Source organism: Oryctolagus cuniculus, chromosome 3 (genome assembly GCF_964237555.1).
Source record: "Oryctolagus cuniculus chromosome 3, mOryCun1.1, whole genome shotgun sequence".
Taxonomy (NCBI): Eukaryota; Metazoa; Chordata; class Mammalia; order Lagomorpha; family Leporidae; genus Oryctolagus; species Oryctolagus cuniculus.
Genome location: NC_091434.1, coordinates 11970722 through 11993738, shown reverse-complemented (window position 1 = coordinate 11993738; position 23017 = coordinate 11970722). Strand labels below are relative to the sequence as shown.

At 44.0% G+C, this 23017-nt stretch overlaps 2 protein-coding genes across 11 annotated transcripts in view; one reads left to right on the top strand and one right to left on the bottom strand.

The window, feature by feature from the left end:
• The window catches only part of COL4A4 (collagen type IV alpha 4 chain), a 180366-nt gene that overhangs the window by 18138 nt on the left and 139211 nt on the right, over positions 1-23017 (bottom strand). For 3 of the 5 annotated variants that reach the window (XM_070070110.1, XM_070070109.1, XM_051849087.2), the window contains 8 exons: positions 19970-20044; positions 16008-16115; positions 15298-15405; positions 7852-7923; positions 6594-6722; positions 6391-6504; positions 5030-5185; positions 1623-1936 (listed from right to left, as the gene is read on the bottom strand). In XM_070070110.1, the coding sequence (XP_069926211.1) occupies positions 1722-1936; positions 5030-5185; positions 6391-6504; positions 6594-6722; positions 7852-7923; positions 15298-15405; positions 16008-16115; positions 19970-20044 (977 nt within the window). In that variant the 3' untranslated portion in view covers positions 1623-1721. Of the gene's footprint in view, positions 1-761; positions 771-1622; positions 1937-5029; positions 5186-6390; positions 6505-6593; positions 6723-7851; positions 7924-15297; positions 15406-16007; positions 16116-19969; positions 20045-23017 lie in introns of those variants that run through there. The other 2 variants (XM_017343169.3, XM_070070107.1) reach the window with 2 other exon arrangements.
• The window catches only part of RHBDD1 (rhomboid domain containing 1), a 230045-nt gene that overhangs the window by 193028 nt on the left and 14000 nt on the right, over positions 1-23017 (top strand). For 3 of the 6 annotated variants that reach the window (XR_011387076.1, XR_011387075.1, XR_011387074.1), the window contains 3 exons: positions 4425-4649; positions 5823-6096; positions 7886-8017. The gene's annotated coding sequence lies outside the window, so the exon portion shown is untranslated. The remainder of the gene's footprint in view (positions 1-4424; positions 4650-5822; positions 6097-7885; positions 8018-23017) is intronic. The other 3 variants (XR_011387078.1, XR_011387077.1, XR_011387073.1) reach the window with 2 other exon arrangements.

The window sequence follows — 23017 nt, the reverse complement described above, 5'->3', positions numbered from 1 at the left end:
AAATAGCAGGATTTAATTTTTTTTATTGCCTTTCTTTACTTTTTAATAAACCAGAAGCTAAAAGCAAGAGGCCGAGGTCTTTCTTGTAAAGGCCTTCAAAGTAATATATGGTGTCCGTATTCAGGGCATTTTCATTAGGTGGATAACAGATGCCTGGAAAGAGCAAATGCAGACATTGAAAATTTGTCTTTTCTTCTTTCTAGAAACAATTTTTGTTCTCTCTGCAAATGCTAGACCCAAAATAATAGGTTGCTTTTGCATTTCAGAGTATGAAGGAAACATTTTCTTTTGAGCCCACAAAGAAATTTGCTCCCTGACAATGGACTTAACGGTGTGATAGGAAAGGGCTGTCCTAGCCCATGACTGAGTGGTGAGAGCCAGACAATGACGTTGATACCACTTAGGTTAGGGATGTCCTTGTACTTCTACAGTAGCGTTTCTAAAAGGGATGTACATGGGTATGTGCTCGAGCATTTTACAGAGAAAGCACTCATACTTAGTGCCTGAATTGAAATTATAAAAGCCAAGTATCTACATTGCCTTGACAACCTATAATGAGGCTCAGCATTAGGACACTGTAATATGAGGTTACTATATCAGTAACGAAGAAGCAAAGGCATTAAAACCCAATATCATTACAGCATCCCATCTATTTAAAAACGTAAGGACGGTTGGCTCACAAAGCCAGTGGAAAAGGCAAACACAGAAACAACTAGGAACCAGATTTCGGGGGAAATGACGGTTTTGATGGCACTGCTTACCTCTGTAACCTGCAGATATCCAAAGCGAAAAACCGGAGGCCATTCAATGATTTTCACGTAGCGGAAAGAGATTTTTAAATTTGTGAATCAGGACAAAAATAAAATAGACTGTTTGGGAACTAAAATAATAATTTGGGGCGGCATCAATGACAGGCAGAGTGACAGCCTCGTATTTACATAAAAAGTCCACATCAATGTGACTGACAGGAACAGCTCTGATTTTGCACTAATGGAGTTTTCATCTGTAGAAAGACTTGAAATGAAATTCTCTTGAGAAATATAAAATTCTTTTTGATTTCTATAGCAAATATGCTCTAAATTAATGTATATAGGAGTTTTATCCACTTAAAAGCTTCTGACATTTCCATATGAATTTATAAAGTTTTATAGGAAAGAAATAGAAGAGGAATAAAGTATAAGTCCTTTGTCTCATTGTACTATAATTCTTCATAAAGCAGTACAGACTGTTCTTCGGACTGCAGCTATTTTAGGAGATGGCAAAATAATGCAAACTGACGTCACATTATCATAATACTGATTTAGGATCTTGAAAGGTAGAACTCCTGCCAATCTGAGATGCACAGCTCTGTTTGCCTTTCTCTTCCTACTCTTCCTTGGTTTATTTTTACCCCATGATTAAAGTGTGCCATCAATGGAGTTACACTGAATAGCCTTTCACCATCATAAGTACTGATGTACTTTACAGGAAAAAGTCAAATAAAACATCTAAAAAATTAAGGGAGATTCAGAGATAGAAAGTAGAAATGCAATTCTGAAAAACAATAATCAAATCAGGCTGAATCTTTTGTGTGATTCAACACATATTTCTTTCCTCGAGATGTACTATGGGGAAAATCAACTCAATTTTCCGACTTATTCATTCTGATAATAAATATTAGTTTACCAAACATGAAACTTCAAAATAAAGCCTGAAATAAGTATACTCTAAAAGAACTTAACTCATAAGAATGTGTTAGTACTTTTAGAATAACTGTCTACTTTCTGAAAGATGATCATCATACAAAAATGCCATGTGCAGGTTGCTGAGCAGAGCATTAGACACTTACCTGGAGGACCCGTGGGTCCTTTTCTACCTGGAGATCCAGGTAAACCCTTCTCTCCAGATAGCCCAGGAAGGCCATGGGGCCCTTGCAGCCCTGGGAACCCCATTGGTCCTAAAGGAAACATAAACATGAAGGCGCTGGAATGAAGCAATGAAAAGACAATGATGATTTGGCTGACTGAATTCAGAGATCCACTCCAGTGAAAAAGCAGGGCAAAGTGGGCCTTCGAACGGAGCCTCATTTTTCTCCGCAAGGCTGAGCAGAATTTCCATCTGCACAAAATGCAATGCTTTTTCAGGACTAAGGAACACTGATCCATGATCAAGCTAAACCTAAATTAGAATGAAAGGCCCTGCAATCCTGAACCTTCTCTGGAGACGGCCAAAGGACGGGACATGATGGGGAAGTAAGGGAAGAGATTCACTCTGGGGACAAAGTGCCTCCTTGCCCAACCTCATACCACTCCCCTTGCTCTTTTGTCTCGGGCCCACCAACCACAACTCCCTCCTATGGTTTTCCCCTTCTCCTCTTCCCCATCCATTAAGTCCTCCCTGGAATCCCAACGCAAGTCTGGTTGCTTTTTTGACAAACACTTCAGTCAGAGCACTAAGCTGGATTCACACGGATGCTTCCTTGGTATGAATGCCTGCCTTCCTCCATGAAACTCTACACTGAATATGATGTTTAAATTTGTTCAAGGCATATCCACAAGGACCTGTAGCTGTCTGTGAAGTATGCCCACTCTATAAGACAGAAAAGGAAAACCAAGGGAACTCCCTCACTCTGTACAACAAAGCACAGTTTGACCCTGGTATCCTCTGGAATGGGAGCTGAGAAGCATGGGGAGTGGCTCCACGGGTGTTTCTAACTCCCTGTGTATTCTCAGGTTGGTCGCTGTTCGTCACATGAGTTACATGGCAAAGCTATTCCCTCAGCCCTGGAGTATAAACCCAGCCACAGAGTTATCCTCTGGAGACTTCCAGGGAGGATGAGGGTTGCCAGCAGCCACTTCCTCCTTCCTAGTGTTTTGTTTGTTTTGTTTTTTTTTTGACAGGCAGAGTGGAAAGTGAGAGAGAGAGACAGAGAGAAAGGCCTTCCTTTTGCCGTTGGTTCACCCTCCAATGGCCACCGCGGCCGTTGTGCTGCGGCCGGCGCACTGCGCTGATCCGATGGCAGGAGCCAGGTATTTATCCTGGTCTCCCATGGGGTGCAGGGCCCAAGTACTTGGGCCATCCTCCACTGCACTCCCTGGCCACAGCAGAGAGCTGGCCTGGAAGAGGGGCAACTGGGATTGAATCTGGCGCCCCGACCGGGACTAGAACCCAGTGTGCCAGCGCCGCAAGGCAGAGGATTAGCCTAGTGAGCCGCAGCACCAGCCTTTCCTAGTGTTGACCAGAGTGCTCACATGTCTGTCCACTTCTGAGGTTGAACACTTGCAAGACCATTTGCTTGCTGGTATAAGCCACATTCTCTAAAATTAATTTTAGAGCCAACAAAGGTGGAGAGTACTGCTATGTACTATGGGACAGGTTGTACACTGCAGAATTCCAGAGATGCCATTCGCACTGTAGTGATGAGAGCCTAATGGTGATTTTGATCTCCCCTCTTCCCTAATATTTTGCCTTATTTCACACTTGCTTTAGAAGTCAAAGCACTGGTTATTTTGCAAACTTCAACCAGTCATTTCTTTAATATCCCACATCCTTATTTATGAAATAAGGGAGTTAAGATGAATAATCATTATTGGTTCCATCTCCATAAAAAAGTTCCATGAACATAATAATTCTCTGAAATTCTACTGGCCAAAACTAGTGTCCCCCAAATATTATAAGTTGGGTAAAAAGTAATTAAAATAAATATTTTATCCTCCTATAATAGAGAAATTCAGTAACAAGGACGTTTTCATGAATATGAAAAACCAGAGTCAGCAGTCTAAATAAAACTGAGCCGTCCAATACAGAAGATACCAATCACATGTGACTACCAAGCACTTGAAATGTGGCCAACCCAGACAGGGTTGTGTTGTGTCAGATACACCCCAGATTTCACAGGCAGAAAGGAGAGGAGGGTGGCTGATTTGAGAGAGGATGGCTGACTTGTCAAATCAGCTCAAGTATTTCATTGATAATTTCTTTTTCTTTTCTTTTTCTTTTTTTTTTTTTTTTGACAGGCAGAGTGGACAGTGAGAGAGAGAGAGACAGAGAGAAAGGTCTTCCTTTGCCGTTGCTTCACCCTCCAATGGCCGCCGCAGCCGGCGCGCTGCGGCTGGCGCACTGCGCTGATCCGAAGCCAGGAGCCAGGTGCTTCTCCTGGTCTCCCATGGGGTGCAGGGCCCAAGCACTTGGGCCATCCTCCACTGCACTCCCTGGCCACAGCAGAGAGCTGGCCTGGAAGAGGGGCAACCGGGACAGAATCTGGCGCCCCGACCGGGACTAGAACCCCGTGTGCCGGCGCCACAAGGCGGAGGATTAGCCTAGTGAGCCGCGGCACCGGCCTTTCATTGATAATTTCAAACTGATTTTATGTTAAAATTATATTGGCTATATTGTATTAAATGAACTAAAATATAAAAGTTAACTTCTTTCTTTTTACTTTCTAGGGGCAGGCATTTGGTTCAACAGTTAAGACACTGGTTGAGACGCCTGCATCCCATATTGGATGGGTTTGAATCTAGGCTCCAGTTCCAATACCAGCTTCCTGCTAATGCACACCCTGGGAGGCCACAGGTGATGGCTCAAGTACTTGGGTCTCTACCACCACATGGGAGACCTGGATTGAGTTCCAGTCCCCTGGATTCAACCTGGCCCATCCCTGGCTATTGCAGGCACCTAGATAGTGAACCAGCAGATGCAAGATCTCTTTCTGTCTCTACCTCTGTTTTTCTGCCTTTTAAACATAAATAGATAAAAGTTAATAAAAGAAAATCTGACTGCTTCATTTTAAATTATGACTTGTTTGATTTGGGTGTGATAGCATTACACAAGAGTGTTATTAGGGGCAAAAGATGAACTTCTGTCTCTTCCTTTTATTTGTCCAACTTTTGCCCAGACTTCAGGGCTCTGGGGAAGTCAGGACATTTTGGAGATGTAGTCACTGTTTCCACCGGAAGGAGGGATGACACCGAGGTGGTGCAGTACCCCAGACGCTCCAGGTGAGATAGCAAAAGGCCTCACATGCTGTTTATGGGACAACTTGGATTCGTACCTTTCTGGCCATCATGTCCATCACATCCTGGAACACCTTGGCACCCCGGAGGGCCTGGCGGGCCGGGGGGTCCTGGCGGCCCTGGCACACCACAGTCACCTGGCTCTCCTTTCAGAAGATCCACACTCCCAGGGGGGCCTGCAGGCCCAGGTGCTCCTGACCACAGGGAAGAGGCAAAAGTATTCTTTCAATCAAAGGCAGAAATGTATATCAGCTTCCTGAAAGCTTCTTTAGAAAGATAATTCAACAGTTTGCAAGCAAGGGATGGAGGGAATTAGAAGAATAAGAGTCAGTAGGATCAGAGTTAAACAGAGTGTATGTCTCACTCAGCTCAGGTAGAGAAATGGTGTAGAGGACGGGTTAGCAACTGTTAGACAAAGTGAGCTGAACCCAAACCATCTTTCTATTCAGGGCCACTCCTTTGGAAACTAGCAGTTGATGGTTTTTATTTGCATTGCAGTCTTGCTGCTTTAATAAGATGGCTTGACAGATGGATGAATGGATGAAAGGAGGAGAAGAATGGAGGGAGGGATGCCTAGAGTGAGGCAGGGATGGACAAATAGGTGGGCTTTGGAGAAAATTGGGCTGATGCCAAAGGATTGTTCACTCAAATTTACAATCCTATTTGAAAACCACCAAGAATGAATTAACACCTATTCACCTCCTATATTTCTTACCACTACTATTGCTTTAATATTTCTTAGTATAGAATCCTATCCCTCCTAAATTCCTGATGATTCAAAGGTGACGGGTCTGTGTCTGTGTATAAGAGTTTTTTCTTTTTTTCTTTTAGGAGCCTATATGAATTGATCATCCATATCAAGCAAACCAAGGCACTGAGCCAAGCTCTTCCCCTAATTCACAAACCAGCTCTGGTCTACCCCTTACTTTATTGGTTTAGTAATTACTTCTAAAATCTTGCCTTTCCAAAGTTCATCAAAGTGATGAAAGGAGCAACAGTACTGTTTAATACCACATGCAAGAGACTATTCCTGTGTATGTGACAGGCCTGCCTCCTGCTATGGGCCTCAGGACTGGCTGATACGTGCTAGAAACCAACAAGGAAGGTACTGTTCCCTTCTGCCAGCCACTTCTGAAACCTCATGGTCAGCAACAAGTGGGCAACGGGAAATGCTTGCTCTAAATCAGAATTGGTACCCATGCCAAGGTGGTCTGATAGAGTGGTGTGAACTACATCCTAAGCCTGGAAACCCACACTTCCCCAAAATGGGCCTCATTTATCCAGCTGCTGGAGCAGCTCTGGTGCCTCCACCCTGCCACTCTTTATCCCTGCATTCCTGTAGAGCTGGCAGCGTCTAATGAAGGGAGCATTACTACCCCTTGCCACGATGCTTGCGTACCTCTTGGGCCATCAGGACCAGGAAGTCCCTGATCTCCAGGAGGACCTGGGTCAGGAATGTCACCCTTAGGAGCTCTTCCTGTGGCACCCATGGGACCAACTGGTCCTGGTCTCCCTGGAAAGGGACACATTCAGACATTAGCCTCATTATACTTGGGAGCTTTTGACTTTGTTGAGAGAGGGGCAGCACATACTGCTTCTTACCTGGGAGGCCTGGGGGACCTCGTTCACCAAAAAGTCCTGGAGGAGAAATTCCTGGGCTCCCAGGTTCTCCTTTATCCCCTTTGATTCCAGGTATTCCCATTGGACCAGGTGGGCCCATTTCATGCAAACCTTAATGGGGAAAAGAGCATTAATATTACATCATCTTGCTTGTCCCTGCTATGGTGTCACTTCCCCACACGAGTGTCACAGAGAAGAGACTCCTTCTGCAGAGACTATCACTGTTGTGGTGGGGACCCAAATGGCCACATGCTATTCCTGAGTAGCCATTTCTTGCTTATGACTGGCTATCCACAGCTTGGTTTCATTTATAATTATTTATCATATTTATAAAATCAACATCTTAGTGACAACACCAACCCTCCAACCTCTACAGTGGGTACAGTGACAACAAATAAGATGTAACAATAAATAATTATGAATAAACTGCTTGGAAATTTGAGGCAGAAGCTGGCCTATAATTAGAACCATTGTGGAATTTTACATGGAAGGAAGACCATCACTGGGTTTTTGGAAGAGGCGCACATTTAATCAAACTATCTGGAAGGACCATTAAAAGTATTACTTTTTGAACTTCCAAACTGCAAAGATTACATCTCTCCCCACCAATGCGTTCAAACTTAGCAGAACAATTCAACCTTTCCCCCACAGCCACTCAAGTCTACGTGTTGGGTTCCTGCCGCTGTGTCTGATTATCAGCTGTTTCTTTGAGAAAGTGACACAGCAACTGTGCATGCCATTCACAGAACCTGCTAGAATGCAGTAATTGAAGATTAGCCAACTGGTGGTATCAAAAATAGCAACAAATCTTTCAGGTCATTTGTTTTAACAGAAGCTGTGAAAAGGTACTAAAGGTACTCATTAGATCCATGTGGTCATCTATGGCAGCACAACACTTAAAACAATGCAAACATGTTTAAACCCTATTTATTTGTTACTCATGACATTTTGAAATCTGTGTCTAGTTAAGCAATTGTTCAGAGAAGCAACACCAACAAAAAGTATTGCTAATCAACCATTCCTTAGATAAGGTTTTCTCACATGTCATTCTTACAAAAATGAGCAACAGCGCTGAAAATAGTTCCAACCCTGTGTCTTTCATCCCAGCCAGGTTTTGAGTTTCACTCCCCAAATCTGGTGAAGGGAGACAATCCCAGGCAGGGAGGGGAGGAGGGAGGCCCTACTTTATCTCCTGTTCCAGGGGTTAAAGCCCAGGCTCCTGCAAATGACATTTTCTTACCTGAAGCACCTTTGGTTCCTTTCTGACCCTTCAGCCCATGCAAGCCATCCAGGCCAGGAGAACCAGAAGGACCTGAAACACATGACAGGCATGTGACCCAAGGGGAACACTAGCCGCTGATACTCACTCTGGCCACAACTCACAGATGCCGCCTGGCCTGGCTGAGGTAAGCTGATGCGGGAGGGGACTAGTCTCCCCTGCTGGACATCATTATCAGGGCAGGATTCTAGGCCAGTGGGGATTTAACACATTCATTTGATAGAGGTTTTCTGCCAAGACAACTTAATGCATACATGATTTCATGACGGTATCATGACCAGATACAGTCTAAACTGACTAAATCTTGGAGTAGGAAGTGGCTTGATTGGATGACAATAAGATCATCTTTACTGGAAAAAGACTGAAGCAAATCCAGGCCTCTTATACCCAGACTTGAAGTCTTTCCTCTCCCCACAGCATCTGTGGGTTCCAATTCCTTCAGGATCATGTAAATATCCCAGGACAGAAGACAGCTAGCACTGGTGGCATACTGGAGAACACATGCCTCCCCTGTGGTCAAGGTTTGCTGAAGCTAATTCTTTTTTTTAAAGATTTATTTATTTTATTTGAAAGTCAGAGTTACACAGAGAGAAGGAGAGAGAGAGAGGTCTTCCATTCGCTGGTTCACTCCCTAATTGACCATAACGACTGGAGCTGGGCCTATCCGAAGCCAGGAGCCAGGAGCTTGGACCATCTTCTACTGCTTTCCCAGGCCATAGCAGAGAGCTGGATTGGAAGTGGAGCAGCCGGGACTTGAACCGCTGCCCATATGGGATGCCAGCACCACAGGTGGCAGCTTTTCCTGCTGCGCCACAGCCCTGGCCCCATGAAGCTGTTTCTTTATAACCACCTCTTTCAGAGCCACTGTGATGCCTTTGCAGAGCAAGCAATTTTTTTTTTTGTAAAAATCACAGGAAACTCCAGTGTCTGTGATGGGACATTACCCCACTGACACCTGTAGCTTCTCTGAGAACTCTTTGGGGGACATCAGTGAAGTCCCCTAAGGAGGCACCCACCACCCTGGCTTGACTTAAGCTGGCACTGTGCACTTTTCTTTTTTTTTTTTTTTTTAATTTTTTTTTTTTGACAGGCAGAGCGTATAGTGAGAGAGAAAGAGACAGAGAGAAAGGTCTTCCTTTTGCCGTTGGTTCACCCTCCAATGGCCGCCACGGCTGGCGCACTGCGGCCGGCACACCGCGCTGATCCGAAGGCAGGAGCCAGGTGCTTCTCCTGGTCTCCCATGGGGTGCAGGGCCCAAGCACTTGGGCCATCCTCCACTGCACTCCCTGGCCACAGCAGAGAGCTTGCCTGGAAGAGGGGCAACCGGGACAGAATCCGGCACCCCGACCGGGACTAGAACCTGGTGTGCCGGCGCCGCTAGGTGGAGGATTAGCCTATTGAGCCACAGTGGTGGCCGCATTGTGCACTTTTGATGGAAGATGTTTCATAAGGTTTTCGATGAACATACTTTGTGTGTTTAGCTTTTCCACATGATAAGTCTTTTCAAACAAGTTTTCTAATTGACAAGCATAGAGTTGTGGTAGGAGACAGATAACAAAGAAGGCGCAGAAGCAGGGAAGAAGGCAGGGAAGAAGTGTGTTTCTTTTAAATATTATTTTATTTATTTGAAAGACAGATTTACAGAGAGAGGTAGAGACAGAGAGAGAGGTCTTCCATCTGAAGGTTCACTCCCCAGATGGCCTCAATGGCCGATCCAAAGCCAGGAGCCAGGAGCTTCTTCCGGGTCTCCCACACAGGTGTAGGGGCCCAAGGACTTGGGCCATCTTCTTTTCTCCATGGCCATAGCAAAGAGCTGGATTGGAAGAGGAGCAGCAGGGACTAGAACCGGTGCCCATATGGTATGCCAGCACTTTAGGCCAAGGCTTTAACCGGCTGCACCACAGCACCGGCCCTGAGAAGAAATGTTACAGAGCGTCCCTAAGGAGCTGGGTTCTCCACCAGATGCTTCTCTCTATGTCTTGTCTCATTGATTGGTTTTGGGCAATGAAGCTTTTTCTCTGCTCCTGACCACTTCTGTAATCTCTATTTCATGAGTAGATCTTCACTTAAGACCTAGAACACTTTGGTACACAGCCAGTCATTCACTCAGTTGGGAGTCATATATCTCAAAGTTGGGATAATGACATTGGACACTCTAATGACTGAACACCATGATACCTACGAAGCATTCCACTGATTATATTAACTCCATTGCCACAATGCTCATCTCTTGCTATATAAAAATCACATCTCCAGGTGACTGCATTCCTCACTCAATGGTAAGTCAGAATGCAAACCAGGCTTTCCTCTGCAACACTTGTCCTATTTCTTGACACATAGTAGGTGTTCAATCAATATAAAGTTAGTGAGAAAATGTGAAAAGGAGAAGGCAAGGGATGGAGGGTCGACAGAAAGGACACAATGGAGAGGACAACAAAAACAAGTTCTACTTGCATGCCACGTATTTCCTTGATAGAGTTATAGGACAAATGCAATGTAGAGAAGTTTTAGGATCTATTTGGATTTAATAATACAAGTTTTAATTTTTCTCTGTTCATTAAAGCAAATCCTCTGTGGACTTCTTAGAAAATTATAGGTGGGGTGCTAGTGCCGTGGCGCAGAGTGTTAAAGCCCTGGCCTGAAGCTCCAGCGTCCCATATGGGCACCAGTTCTAGTGTCGGCTGCTCTTCTTCTGATCCAGCTCTCTGCTATGGCCTGGGATAGCAGTAGAAGTTGGCCTAAGTGCTTGGGCCCCTGCACCCATGTGGGAGCCTCAGAAGAGGCTCCTGGCTCCTGGCTCCTGGCTTCGGATCGGCACGGCTCCAGCCATTGTGGCCATCTGGGGAGTGAACCAGTGGATGGAAGACTTCTCTCTCTGTCTCTACCTCTCTCTGTAACTCTGTTTTTCAAATAAATAAAATAAATCTTCAAAAAAAAAAAAGAAAAAAAATTGCAGGTGAATGGGTTCCACTCTATTTGTCATCAGTACTTGACACGGACAGTTGTTATTCCGTTTTTAAGATATAAACTCTAGATGGGTTCAGATGAGTCCTGTTCTCATCTACATCTGACATGGGACTGGATCCTTATTTTTCCTAAATCTCTTATTTCCTAACCACATCTCACAGTTCTGGCTTAGTTTTCTTTCCAATCTTCTTTCCTATTTTATGAGCCAATGTTTCAAGTTTGCACCGAAAGAACACAGAGACCTTCTTCATCTGCCAACTCTGGATATTTACCGCAATCTATCTGAAAAGATAATAAATTTTGAGACCACTTTGCTATTTCCACATGTTTTGATCTCCAGCTTTAGCCACCAAGATTGATGGCTCAGGGGACTTGGCTAAGGGTGGAACACCCCAGCCTCTGCCAACTCTCCATTGTCACATCGACACATCCAGATCCGGGCTTGTCACAGTCCCAGCCCGTCGCCATTGTTGAACTGGCCGACCCTTCTCTGACCCAATGTTATCTTTCTAAATTGAATGCAGTTACATCTGGTTAGGGTTTTAAGGGTAATTTTTCCTTTTTACTGAAAGCTTTTTATCAATCCCATCTCTAAATCAGAAAGTTGTTCATGCGTGAAATATATACAGTGCAGATGAGGGGCAATCAGGCTAACCAAGCACATTCCTGGGTAGTGAGGATTTTTATTCACCTCTCTGGTCCTCCTCCTCCCAACATGCATTATGGGAGACCACATCCTACAATACTCATGGACTGTGGTGCAGTCGGTGAGTCCAGCGTCCACTCCAGCCATAATGTGGCTTTCTTCCGGCTTAGCCAGCTGACTCCCTGGGACTGGATGCCTGCTCTCAGGTTGTATTTTTGCTCCAATGCCTGCACATGCTATCTACTACACCCCAGGAGGCTTTCTACAGCTTTATACTTTTAATAGGGTGGCCAGTCCCTCTCTGGGTGCCTAGGACTTTCCTACTATTCACACTGAAAATTCTGTGCCCTAAGAAATCCCTTCAAACCAAGGCAAAACAAGACATCAGGAAAACTGATGGGATGAGGCAGAGAGATCTTCATGACCATAACTGAAAAAAAAAAAACTGAAAACCTCTAACCAAAAAAGATACTGAAATAAGATTTTTTTTTTAATGTAAGTACCTATAAGAGGCATAACATAGGATTTCATAGTGCACAGAGCTTCAGCTTGCAACGTCAAGTCATGTCAGGTGCTGACAAGACAATGGGGAGCAAGAGATAGCTAATCCAAGCAATTACATCCAACGTGGTATGTGCGATGGCGGTGCTCAAGAGGGAACGATCTAGTTGTAAATAGCGGAAGAACATTTCCATGCCTTTCATAGCTCTGCGGTGCATGGCATTTCTTTCCTGATATAAGACATGATGAAGTGCTTTTTTCTGGGAGATGTTTTACTTGTGACCAGCCAAACGTTTTTCACCACGTTACCACGCTACAGAGAACTTTATTCAGGTTTCCATCATTCCAGTCTTGCACTAATGCCAAACTAGGAACGGGATGTTCTCCTTTTAGAGGGCATACACATTTCAAGATTTAAATCTAGGATTCAAAGCATTTTTAGCATAGGCTCTAAGTTAAAGTTTAAATCTTATTGAACACAAGCAGGACTAAAAATCCATATGGCCAGTTCTAGCAGAGCAAACAGCTTGGAGTTCAGCAGCTGGTTTGTTCAAACAAGATAACAAAGTTCCCTTGACTTAGAGCATGCTTCAAATATTTAGCTTCTCAGTTCAAAGTGTTTCTGCTGGAGTGTGGTTCATTTTTATATCAGCATGAGAAACTGCAACAGTAGATTTATACTGTAGATGTTTTAATTTTTAGGAATGTATTTCACTGTTTGGTTTGTGTGTGTGTGTTTTTAAGACTGAGCTGTTTGTAGTGAAACAGTGTCACTACATGGTCAGGAAGCCTCACTGCAGTGTCTCTCCGTCTCTGGTATGAACATGTAGGTTTATACAGTCACTTCCTTGCCTCTCTTCTTAATAAACCTACTCTTCCAAAGCACAGAATTAGGATGCAATTGAGGTTATTTTTTGAATAATTTTCTTTGTATCACATTCATTAGCTATTATCTTTTTAACAACACATCATACTAAAGTCATGTGATAAATGTAAACTAATTCAAGGCAAGAGGAATCAACAATAATAACATCAGACTTGTCATTTGGGTCAAACTGAGTGTATGATGTTATGGCACCTTGGTTCTTAAAATCCTTGCTTGTTCTAGTAAAGCAGGGAGATAGGAAAGAATGGAAGTGCAGGAAGAGAGATTAACATAGAAAATTGGGGCTGGTGCTGTGGCACAGTGGGTTAAAGCCCTGTCCTGAAGCACCAGCATCCCATATGGTTGCTGGTTCAAGACCCAGCTGCTCCACTTGCAATCCAGCTCTCTGCTATAGCCAGGGAAAGCAGTAGAAGATGGCCCAAGTCCTTGGGCCCCTGCACCCGCGTGGGAGACCCGGAAGAAGCTCCTGGCTCCTGGCTTTGGATGGGTGCAGCTCTGGCCATTGTGGCCATCTGGGGAGTGAACCAGCGGATGGAATACCTCTCTCTCTTTCTGCCTCTCCTCTCTGTGTAACTCCGACTTTCAAATAAATAAATAAGTCTTTAAAAAAAAACCAGAAAATCTTTTTCTCTTGGTTTTTTACCAACTTCATCTTCTATACACAAAAAGGCATCAACACTCAATGAGGGCTGTAGGGGGTGGCCAGGGACAGGAAATGGCCACAACCACCTGAAAAACTTTTAAAATAACATATGATCATTTTTCTTGAAACCTTAAATTTATTTCAAACCATTGGACTTCATATTACTAACAATGTCAGTGAAGACAGAGGACATCTGGTTGCGTGATCAAGACATCTGGTTGCATAGAAATGCATAAGGGAATCAAATCTTCAAAGCAGAAGCCCTCCCTCCACAGAATCACGCCAAGGAATACTTACCACCTGCAGTGGCTGGGAAGTAGCAAGGGTTTGAGTGAAGAGGAGAGTGTCATAGGAATTGGACTTTGGAAAAACAAAATAATCCCAGAAAATGAGTTTCCAACTCTTTTGAAAGGGGGCATTTTCCATTTTAACAAAATTTGGCATCTGAGTGATTCAGTGAGCAGTAGGAAGGTGGGAAGACAAGAGAGGAAGGAGGAGATAGAGGGAGCTGGCTTACAGAAATCTACCAAGTAAGGCTTGAACCTTCATCTGTTGGCAGCAGAAGACTCTCAACCTCAGTTACTAGCTCACTTGTTTATCTTCTGTCTGTCCATTTATTAATTTATTCAGACTACCAACCAACATGTTGATGGGTGTCAAGGATATACAAGCACCTTTGCTTTCCAAAATATCATATCCTGTTTGATGGTAAAAGCATCTAAATAAACAAATGTAATATCACATATGTGTTATGATAGAGATATACACAAAACACCTATCAAATGATAGAATGGATTGAAGAGGGACAAATACCCTGGGTGAAAACGAGGACATAAAAATTTGTTAGTAACAAGTATTATATTCACTTGCATGGATTCAAACATTCTTCGCATTAAAAAATGACCTTTTAATCTTTTAATTTCATTTTCCATGAACTTTCTGAAATATTCTCATGTAATATATTTTATAACTAGACTTATAACCAGCCCACTATTATTTTTAAAGCAAAGTTCAACTAGGACAAAATATTTATCCAAGACACCATGAATACTAGGTACTCGTCCATAGCACTTTATCCTCCTCCTTCCACCTGTTGCAAACAGTAAATACATATTTAGTTACACATATATTTTTGACTATCTGCTTCTCTTACTAGGCTATAAGCTCAGGGCAGGAATCACATCTATTTTCTTCAAAACAGTGCATCCTGCATCTCACACTGAATTTAGTACATAACAGTACCTTAACTACCTGTGAAAAAGAATACAATATGCCTGAACATCATTTAAAAAACTACATAAATGTCCTTATAAAGGAGGTGGTGGCATAGCTGGTAAAGCCGCTGCCTGCAGCACCAGCACCCTATATGGGTGGTGGTTAGAGTCATGGCCACTCTACTTCTGATCCAGCTCCATGTCCGTGAAATCAATCAAAGGAAGGAAGGAAGGAAGGAAGGAAGGAAGGAAGGAAGGAAGGAAGGAAGGAAGAAGGAAGGAAGGAAGGAAGGAAGGAAGAAGGAAGGAAGGTAGGTAGGTAGACGGCAGCACCACCATTCCAGATGCTCTTCAGTATGAGCAGGTCAAATTACATGAGCATCATCTGCAGCCTGGGGTAAGGAAGATGCTAACAGGATACACCTGAGGCTCCAGGCGGAGGAAGAGAAGGATGGTGATGGAACCAACTGGGAGAGAGTGGCATGATCAAGAGCAGCATTCTCCTTATTATGTCCATGTCTCTGAAGGGTCAGGTATCATCCCAACTCACCTTTCATTCCTGGGGGACCTGGTCTCCCTGGATCTCCCAGGAGGCCTCTTGGCCCAGGGTCCCCCACTTCTCCCGGATGGCCCTCCAGCCCAGGTATCCCCTGGCCACCTGGATAAAGCAGAGAGGTTTGCAGACATACAGATGACTGATGGTTACATTCGCTAGGAGAGTCATCTACATTCATAGTACCTAGGTAAGTAGGAACATCATTTTATTACCTTTTCTTCCTAAATCTCTTAACTCAAGGGAGAAAAATACACAGCTTCAGAAGGAGCAAATACACTTCCAAATGAACAAAGTTGCCAATTATAAAGTTCTCCTTTTTCTGAATCAGCAGAAAATGAGTTCATTAAAATATCATTTTGTGAACATGGTATTTGCCTTAGGTCTCCAGGAGAGACACTAACAAACCCGGCATCCTGAATGGCAGTTGGAATGCAGAGGGCTGGACAGGCACTCCTCTCTGTCGGGCCTTCACTTTCTGTCTGGTGCCATTCTAAGCACGCCACACCTGCTGTCTTAGTTTGTGCCCACTCTGTAACTCGGAGTAGTAGGACCAGCTTTATAGGGGAGGAATCATGTTTAGGTGGCCTGTCCAAAGTCACGTCTGGGACGTGTCAGAGCCGTATCTAAACGTAGGTCTACATGAAGACTGGTTCTTTCTAACACACCAAGAGATACAGGAGTGCTCTGGAAGTTTCCAAATGTACCTGGACACCCTGGTGGTCCAGAGGAGCCAGGTGATCCTGGCCTTCCAGGTGGTCCTCTGTGCCCTTGAACACCAGGAAAACCCTGCTCTCCGGGGCCTCCAAAATGTCCTAAAAGAAGGAAGGATCAAATATTTGAGTCGTGGGGATTGCTACTGAGACAGTGGATCTATCAAACTTGCGGCATCAGCCCTTGCTTCATTTTCTATCCTGATTCTCTTACATTTAAAATTTGCACTGAATTGGAAGGAAATATTATGGAAGTATTAAAAACAAAACACCCCTAATCCCACCACCTTAACACAGTTTCCATACATATACACTTGTGCAAATAATACCATAAATTTTATATTCTAGTTTCTAAAATTGTCATTGACTCATAACTACTTTTCCAAGTTTGTCACAATTTTTCTAATTATCATGTTAAAATGAGTCCCTCTTAATTAAATTAACTAATTTTCTCCTGCTATGGGCCACTCAAGTTATTTCTAACTCTTTACTGTGATAAGCAATACTTTTTACACATCCTTTATCAACTTTTTCTTTTAAATTGTTTCCCTAGAAAAAAATTCCTAGAAGTAGACTTTAGAGATAAATAGTTTAATAATGTAATTCTTTAAAATGTATTTTTAAATGCTGATGTATTTTAAAGTAAATCACAGCTATTGTGGAATTCTACCTCTAAATATTTCAGGAAGTAATTCTGAAAGATAAGAATACTTTCCTGTGTTGCCTGTTATTGCAGCCAAGAAAATTAATAACAATCCTTAATATCATCTAATGTTTGTTATGCTTGAATTGCCCCATTGTCCCCTTAGCATCATTCATAGTTGAACAACCCCACCGAGTTCCATTCCAGAATCACATATTTGATCTAGTGGATATCTCTCTTACATCTTTAAAAATCCAAAACAGTCTCCTTCTCAAGTCAGTGACATATGAGAGCAATTCAGTCCTTCTCTGGTCTTCTGGGCGGAACTACTCCACACTGGTTCTTGATTCAAGTGACCAGCAGTGTAGACTAAATGTTGCCCTGCTTCACACTGCTACATCCACCCCACAGGTGCCTGATCACAACCCCAACAGCATGCTGTATTCTTACCAAGTACCTGCTCCTTCGTTGGTTTTCTTGCTAATTTAGTAAGGATAAAATGACATTTCAGACACTTTAAGTTACATTCCTTTGATTACTACAGAGGATGACTAATTCATGTTTATGGGGGATACCAACAGTCCACGCAGAAAATCAATGATTGAATCTGATTGAAGTCAAATAAGGTTGCCCCTCAGTATCCTTCAGGGATTTGTTCCAGGATGCTCCCTTGTACACCAAAATCTGCAGATTCTCAACTCACTCTATAAAATAGTGTTAGATTTGTATATAATCTACATATATCTTCCTGTACACTTTAAATCATTTCTAGATTACTTATAAAATTTAACACAAGGTAAATCCTATATAAATAGTTGTTATACTGTGTTATTTAGGGAATAATGACTAAACTTGAAAGTCTGCATGGATTCAGTACTGATTCAATTTTTTCAATTATTGTTGATCTGTAGCTGGTTGACATACCCATTACTGATCATAACAAACAGAAAAAAAGGGCTATGTTCACTGAATTTCACATCAGTTGACCTCACTGTGTAATCTTATTTAACCTGAAAATGTGGCTGCAGTAAGGCAAGGCAACATTATGCTCATCTCCAAATAAAAACACTGAAGCATTAAAAGATTCATCTCTCAAATTGGTGCTTATGTTAATAGAACTTTTGAGTTCAGCTGTGTTCTATTTTACCTGTAGTTGAAGTGGGCTGGGGCAGATGGGACTTAGCTCAGTACAGTCTTACACAATACTGAGACAAGCCGCAGATCGGTACTTTCTCATTAAGCTCTTTCAATTCAGCCTATTCCAGAAGCAGGGTATTTAGGTAAATTATGTGCTGGTAACAACAAATAATTTTAAAATTCTGTGGCCAGCATTGTGGCATAGCAGGTTCAGCTGCCACCTGCAATGTCAGCATCCCATATGGGTGCCAGTTCCGGTCCCAGCCTCTCCACTTCTGATCCAGCTCCCTGTTAATGGCCTGGGAAAAACAGTGGAAGATGGGCCAAGTGTCTGGGTCCCTGCCACCCAAGTGGGAGACCTGGATGAAGCTCCTGGCTTTGGCCCGGCCCAGCACTGGCCATTGCCACCATCTGGGGAGTGAATCAGCAGATGGAAAATCTCTCCTACTTTCTTTGTAATTCTGATTTTCAAAATAAATAAATATTTCCAAAAAAAAAAATTCTAAGCAGACGACTTGTCATATAGGATAGGGAACAATTTAAACAGCGATAACCACTGGAGACCAGGCAAACTAGGCCAGGACAAATTTTCTGAAAAAGTCAGCCTAAGTATAAAATAACTCAGGATAATGACTTTTAACTTAAAATTCCAACTGACTTCAAAGGCCTCAGTTTTGGACTACTTTGGGCTTATGAAATCTTACTGTCTTCAGAGTTTACATAAGAATACCTGTAAGTGTGAAAAAACTCAATATTTTGCTGACTGATGATGATAACAGTTTATATTTGTGTAATAATTTTCAGCTTACAAATTTCTTTGGAGATAGCTCATTTGATGTTCTGAGCCATCCTGCAATGTGTATATGACCAAAGTGTAAACAGGCAAACTGAGCCCAGAGAAGATAAGCAACCTGCCCCAGACTACACACACCCTAGAGCAATGGAGGGTGACTTCTAGCCGCTGCTTTCCTACCCGATACTCCTCACGTAAAGCTAACCTCAGTTCCATTTTCCTTTGCAAACATACACTCCATTTATACATTTCAGTTACAATATTATGTGATCCAAATATATTTGTCCCTATCAGAGGCAAAAGCCCCACCTGAAAGAGAGCAGGAAAGAAGGTGGGAAAGATGCTGTGCCACTATAATTTTGTATATCGTAGGATAAAAATAAAGAAAATAAAACTTCCCATAACAGTTCTGCTCAGATATTCTGTTATTTGAAAATAAATATGTCTATTGGCAGAGGGAGTTTTAAAATAATGAACAAAATGTAATAGAGAGTCTTTTGGTTGACAAGAGCCCCATCTAATGCACATCTCATTGCTAAGCTGACCCCTCTCAGCTACATGTCCTTTGGCCTAACTTTAAGCCCCTGAGAATGGACACAGGCTCTGTCCATGCAGTGGAAATCCCAAGAAATGTCTCTTGATACCCGTGTCTGATTATTGACTTAAGATAAACTCTGAGGAGTCAGATTCCTCAAAGGGTGTGCATATTTGAAATACTGATTCATGCTGCCAAAAGGCTCAGAAAGGAGGTGAATTTATACTTCCACTGTTTTCTGAAAGGGAAACATCTATGTTTCTCTTACATATATGCGTGTAAACAAACATGTGAGTATAGACTGATACCGCAGAATATCCTAAAATCACTCTCCCCTCTAGAAGTTGAATTCAAATTGTGCTCCGTTGGCTTAAGCTCAAGCAATTTTCCCATTTCTCCATGAAGCCTGGAGCTGTACAGAGTCCAGTGCCTCCCTTCTGATGTGCATCATCTTAGGTGGCCAGCCTGGACCCAACTGTGGACAAGACTTCCCTGGCACCTCACAATCTGTTCTGAGGGATTCCACATGAATTGCTACATACGAAGTATTGTTCTGCGCAACATAGGTTTTTAATGATGGCAAGGTCTTATGTTTGTTTGGTTCGGTTTGGTTTGGTTTTAGTTAATTAGAGTAGATTCAGTGATAGCTCCTCAATGGTACACACCTTGCATTCATTCACTTCTCTCAGTAGGTAAGAAAAGGCTGGAATAGTAACCTGGGGCTGTTTTCAGTATGAGTGGTTATTGATTGCTCATTCATCAGGTTTAATTATAGAGATTACAAAATAGTCCTTTTCAAACTAAATCACTCTTTTGTTTATTTTAATAAGACAAATATGTAAATATACCTTGATATCCACGGCTACCTGGCTCACCCTTTGGGCCAGGTGGCCCAAACTGACTGGCAGCATCACCTTTGTTTCCTGTAAGGGATAAAATGCACAGGACATTATTTAAGAAAATCTGACTTGCTCTCATATAAGTGACTTAATATTTTCATGATGTTTGTGTTTATGGTCCATCACCAAATATTTCAGAAGACTTCTTTAAATACTAGCTTTCTAAACCAGAACAAATAGAATATAGACGCGAGATGGATTTAAACTCTATACACATGCCATGGCCTGGGAAAGCAGTACAGGATGGCCCATGTCCTTCGGCCCCTGTGCCCGCCTGGGAGACCTGGAGGAAGCTCCTGGCTCCTGGCTCCTGGCTTCATATTGGCGCAGCTCCAGCCATTGAGGCCCATTGGGGAGTGAACCGATGAATAGAAGTCTCTCTCTCTCTCTCTCTCTCTCTCTCTCTGCCTCCCCTTCTCTCTGTGTAACTCTGGCTTTCAAATAAATAAATAAAAAAAAAAAACTTAAACTCTATACACACAATTTTATTGTTCATAATCATCAAAAGAAACTATAAATCTCAATATTTATGTTTCAAATTTAGGTTTCTGCTTAAGAAAGTTCTTGTCATTGAGTGACAATATCTTTATATTATGTCTTAGAAACCAAAAGCAGAGATCTGTCGCTCCCCCTCTTCATGGAGGAACGACACTAAGCCCTGCCTAGGCTTCACATCCGAGTCACGGCACCATTATGTCGCTCCCCGTCTTCGTGGAGGAACGACACAGGACCCTGTGCTGTTCTTTTGTCTGCTCGGCCCTCCCCGGGTTTGCTGCTGGTTCTTCCCGGGTTGGCTACCGACCCTTCCACCTCCGTGGAAGGGCGGTTCCCCCTGCCACATTCCCCACTTCCGCAGGGGAGCGGCACACCACTGGCCGGCTCTCTCGGGGGCTGCACAGGTGTTCCCCTTAGATGTTCCTGGTGCATGTTGTGTCTCTCCTCCTTTATAATCCTCTTCCACCAATCCCAACTCTGCTACCCACACGCCGAGTACGCTGCTCTCCTCCAATCAGGAGCAGGTCCTACAGTTTATTGGTTGAACTGGAGGCAGCTGTGTAGACGCTGTTTCTCCCTTCTCAGCGCCATATTGTGGGAGAGCAGATGCACAGAATAAGTCTTAATTCCAGTAACTTAGTCTAGTCCGAGTTGCTCCCCACAGATCCCCCTTTCTTTTTATTTTTGGCGTTGATACGCGCCTGTCTTCGGTGCCCCGCGGCACACACTCTGCTCTGCTTGCTAGAGTTGCCCACAGGTGCTTACAAGCCCTATCAATCAGGCAAACCGAATCCGGGTCCTCTCTTCGCCATGTTGTGAGGAGGTTTTTAGGCGCTGATGCGTGCCTGTGTTCGGTGCCCTGCAGCGCATGCTCTGCTCTACTAGAACTGCCTGCAGGTGCTTACAAGCCCTATCAATCAGGCAAACTGAATCCAAGCCTTCTCATTGCCGTATTGTGGGGAGACTTATTGGTGTTGATTCGTGCCTATCTTCGGTGACCTGCAGCTCATACTCTGGTCGAGCTGCCTGCTGGTGCTTATCGCCTTACTAATCAGGCAGACCGAATCCAAGCCTTCTCATTGTCGTATTGTGGGGAGACTTATTGATGTTAATTCGTGCCTGTCTTCGGTGACCTGTGGCGCATAAGCTGCTAGCTGCCCGCAGGTGCTCACCACCTCCCTAATCAGGCAGACCGAATCCAAGCTCTCTCATTGCCATGTTGAGGGGAGGCCTTATTTTTCTCTATTTCTCTATCTCCGGGCATTCCTGTCTCTCCTATTTTACTTCTATCTACCAGCATTCCTATTTCTCTCATTTTACTTCTAAACTTCTGTTTCTCTTATCCCTGCGGCTTCCCGGCGCCCGCCCCGAGGCTGCTTCTCGGCGGCTTCCCGGCTCTGAGCCGCTTCAGCCCGCGCTTCTCTCATCTGCGCGGCTTCCCGGCTTTGCGCGCGCACTATGGCCTCACACTAGCCCCACGTTCCCTATCTATTCACGCCCCATGCTCTCTCTGCACACGGCGGCTTCCACGAGTCACACAGCACAGCTCACGTTTCCGCCACCGGTATTCAGTCCAAGTTTCCCGGGCTAACCTGGCGAATTCAACCCAGCTCACGTCTGCGCCCTTCGGCTTGGCTTCCCGTCCTTTACTCCCCGGGCTAATCTGATGGATTCCAACCTGGCGGCCCACATCTCTGCCTCTGGTTCCAGATTTTCGCCTTTTGCTCCCCGGGCTGACTTGAAGAATCCCAAGATAGCTTACGTCTCCGCTTCAGCCTGCACTCGCGGCTTCATCCTCCCTAACATATTTTTCTCTACCCGGTATGTTTCCCTAACTTTTCTTCCAACAACAATATTCCCCTCTCATTTCTCCTGGCCTCTCCCTACAGTCCGTATCCAAGTCTAAGTTTCTTCTAGGTTTCACTTTCACTTTCAATCTCCTAGCTTCCCCGCCATAGTTCGCATCCGAGTCTATGAAAGCTTTCACTTTCGCTTTCAATCCTAACTTCTTTCCCACAGTCCATATCCGAGTCTATGCCTAGGCTTTCGATAGCTTCTTCCGGCACCTTTTCCGTCCGGCTTTCCCCTAGGCTCTTTGCTAGTCTCTCTCTCTGGTAATTTCCCACTTCTTCCCGTTTCTTCCCTCTTAAGTTTCCTATCCGAGTCACGGCACCATTATGTCGCTCCCCCTCTTCATAGAGGAATGACACTAAGCCCTGCCTAGGCTTCACATCCGAGTCACGGCACCATTATGTCACTCCCCGTCTTCGTGGAGGAACGACACAGGACCCTGCGCTGTTCTTTTGTCTGCTCGGCCCTCCCCGGGTTTGCTGCTGGTTCTTCCCGGGTTGGCTACCGACCCTTCCACCTCCGTGGAAGGGCGGTTCCCCCTAGCCACTTTCCCCACTTCCGCAGGGGAGCGGCACACCACTGGCCGGCTCTCTCGGGGGCTGCACAGGTGTTCCCCTTAGATGTTCCTGGTGCATGTTGTCTCTCTCCTCC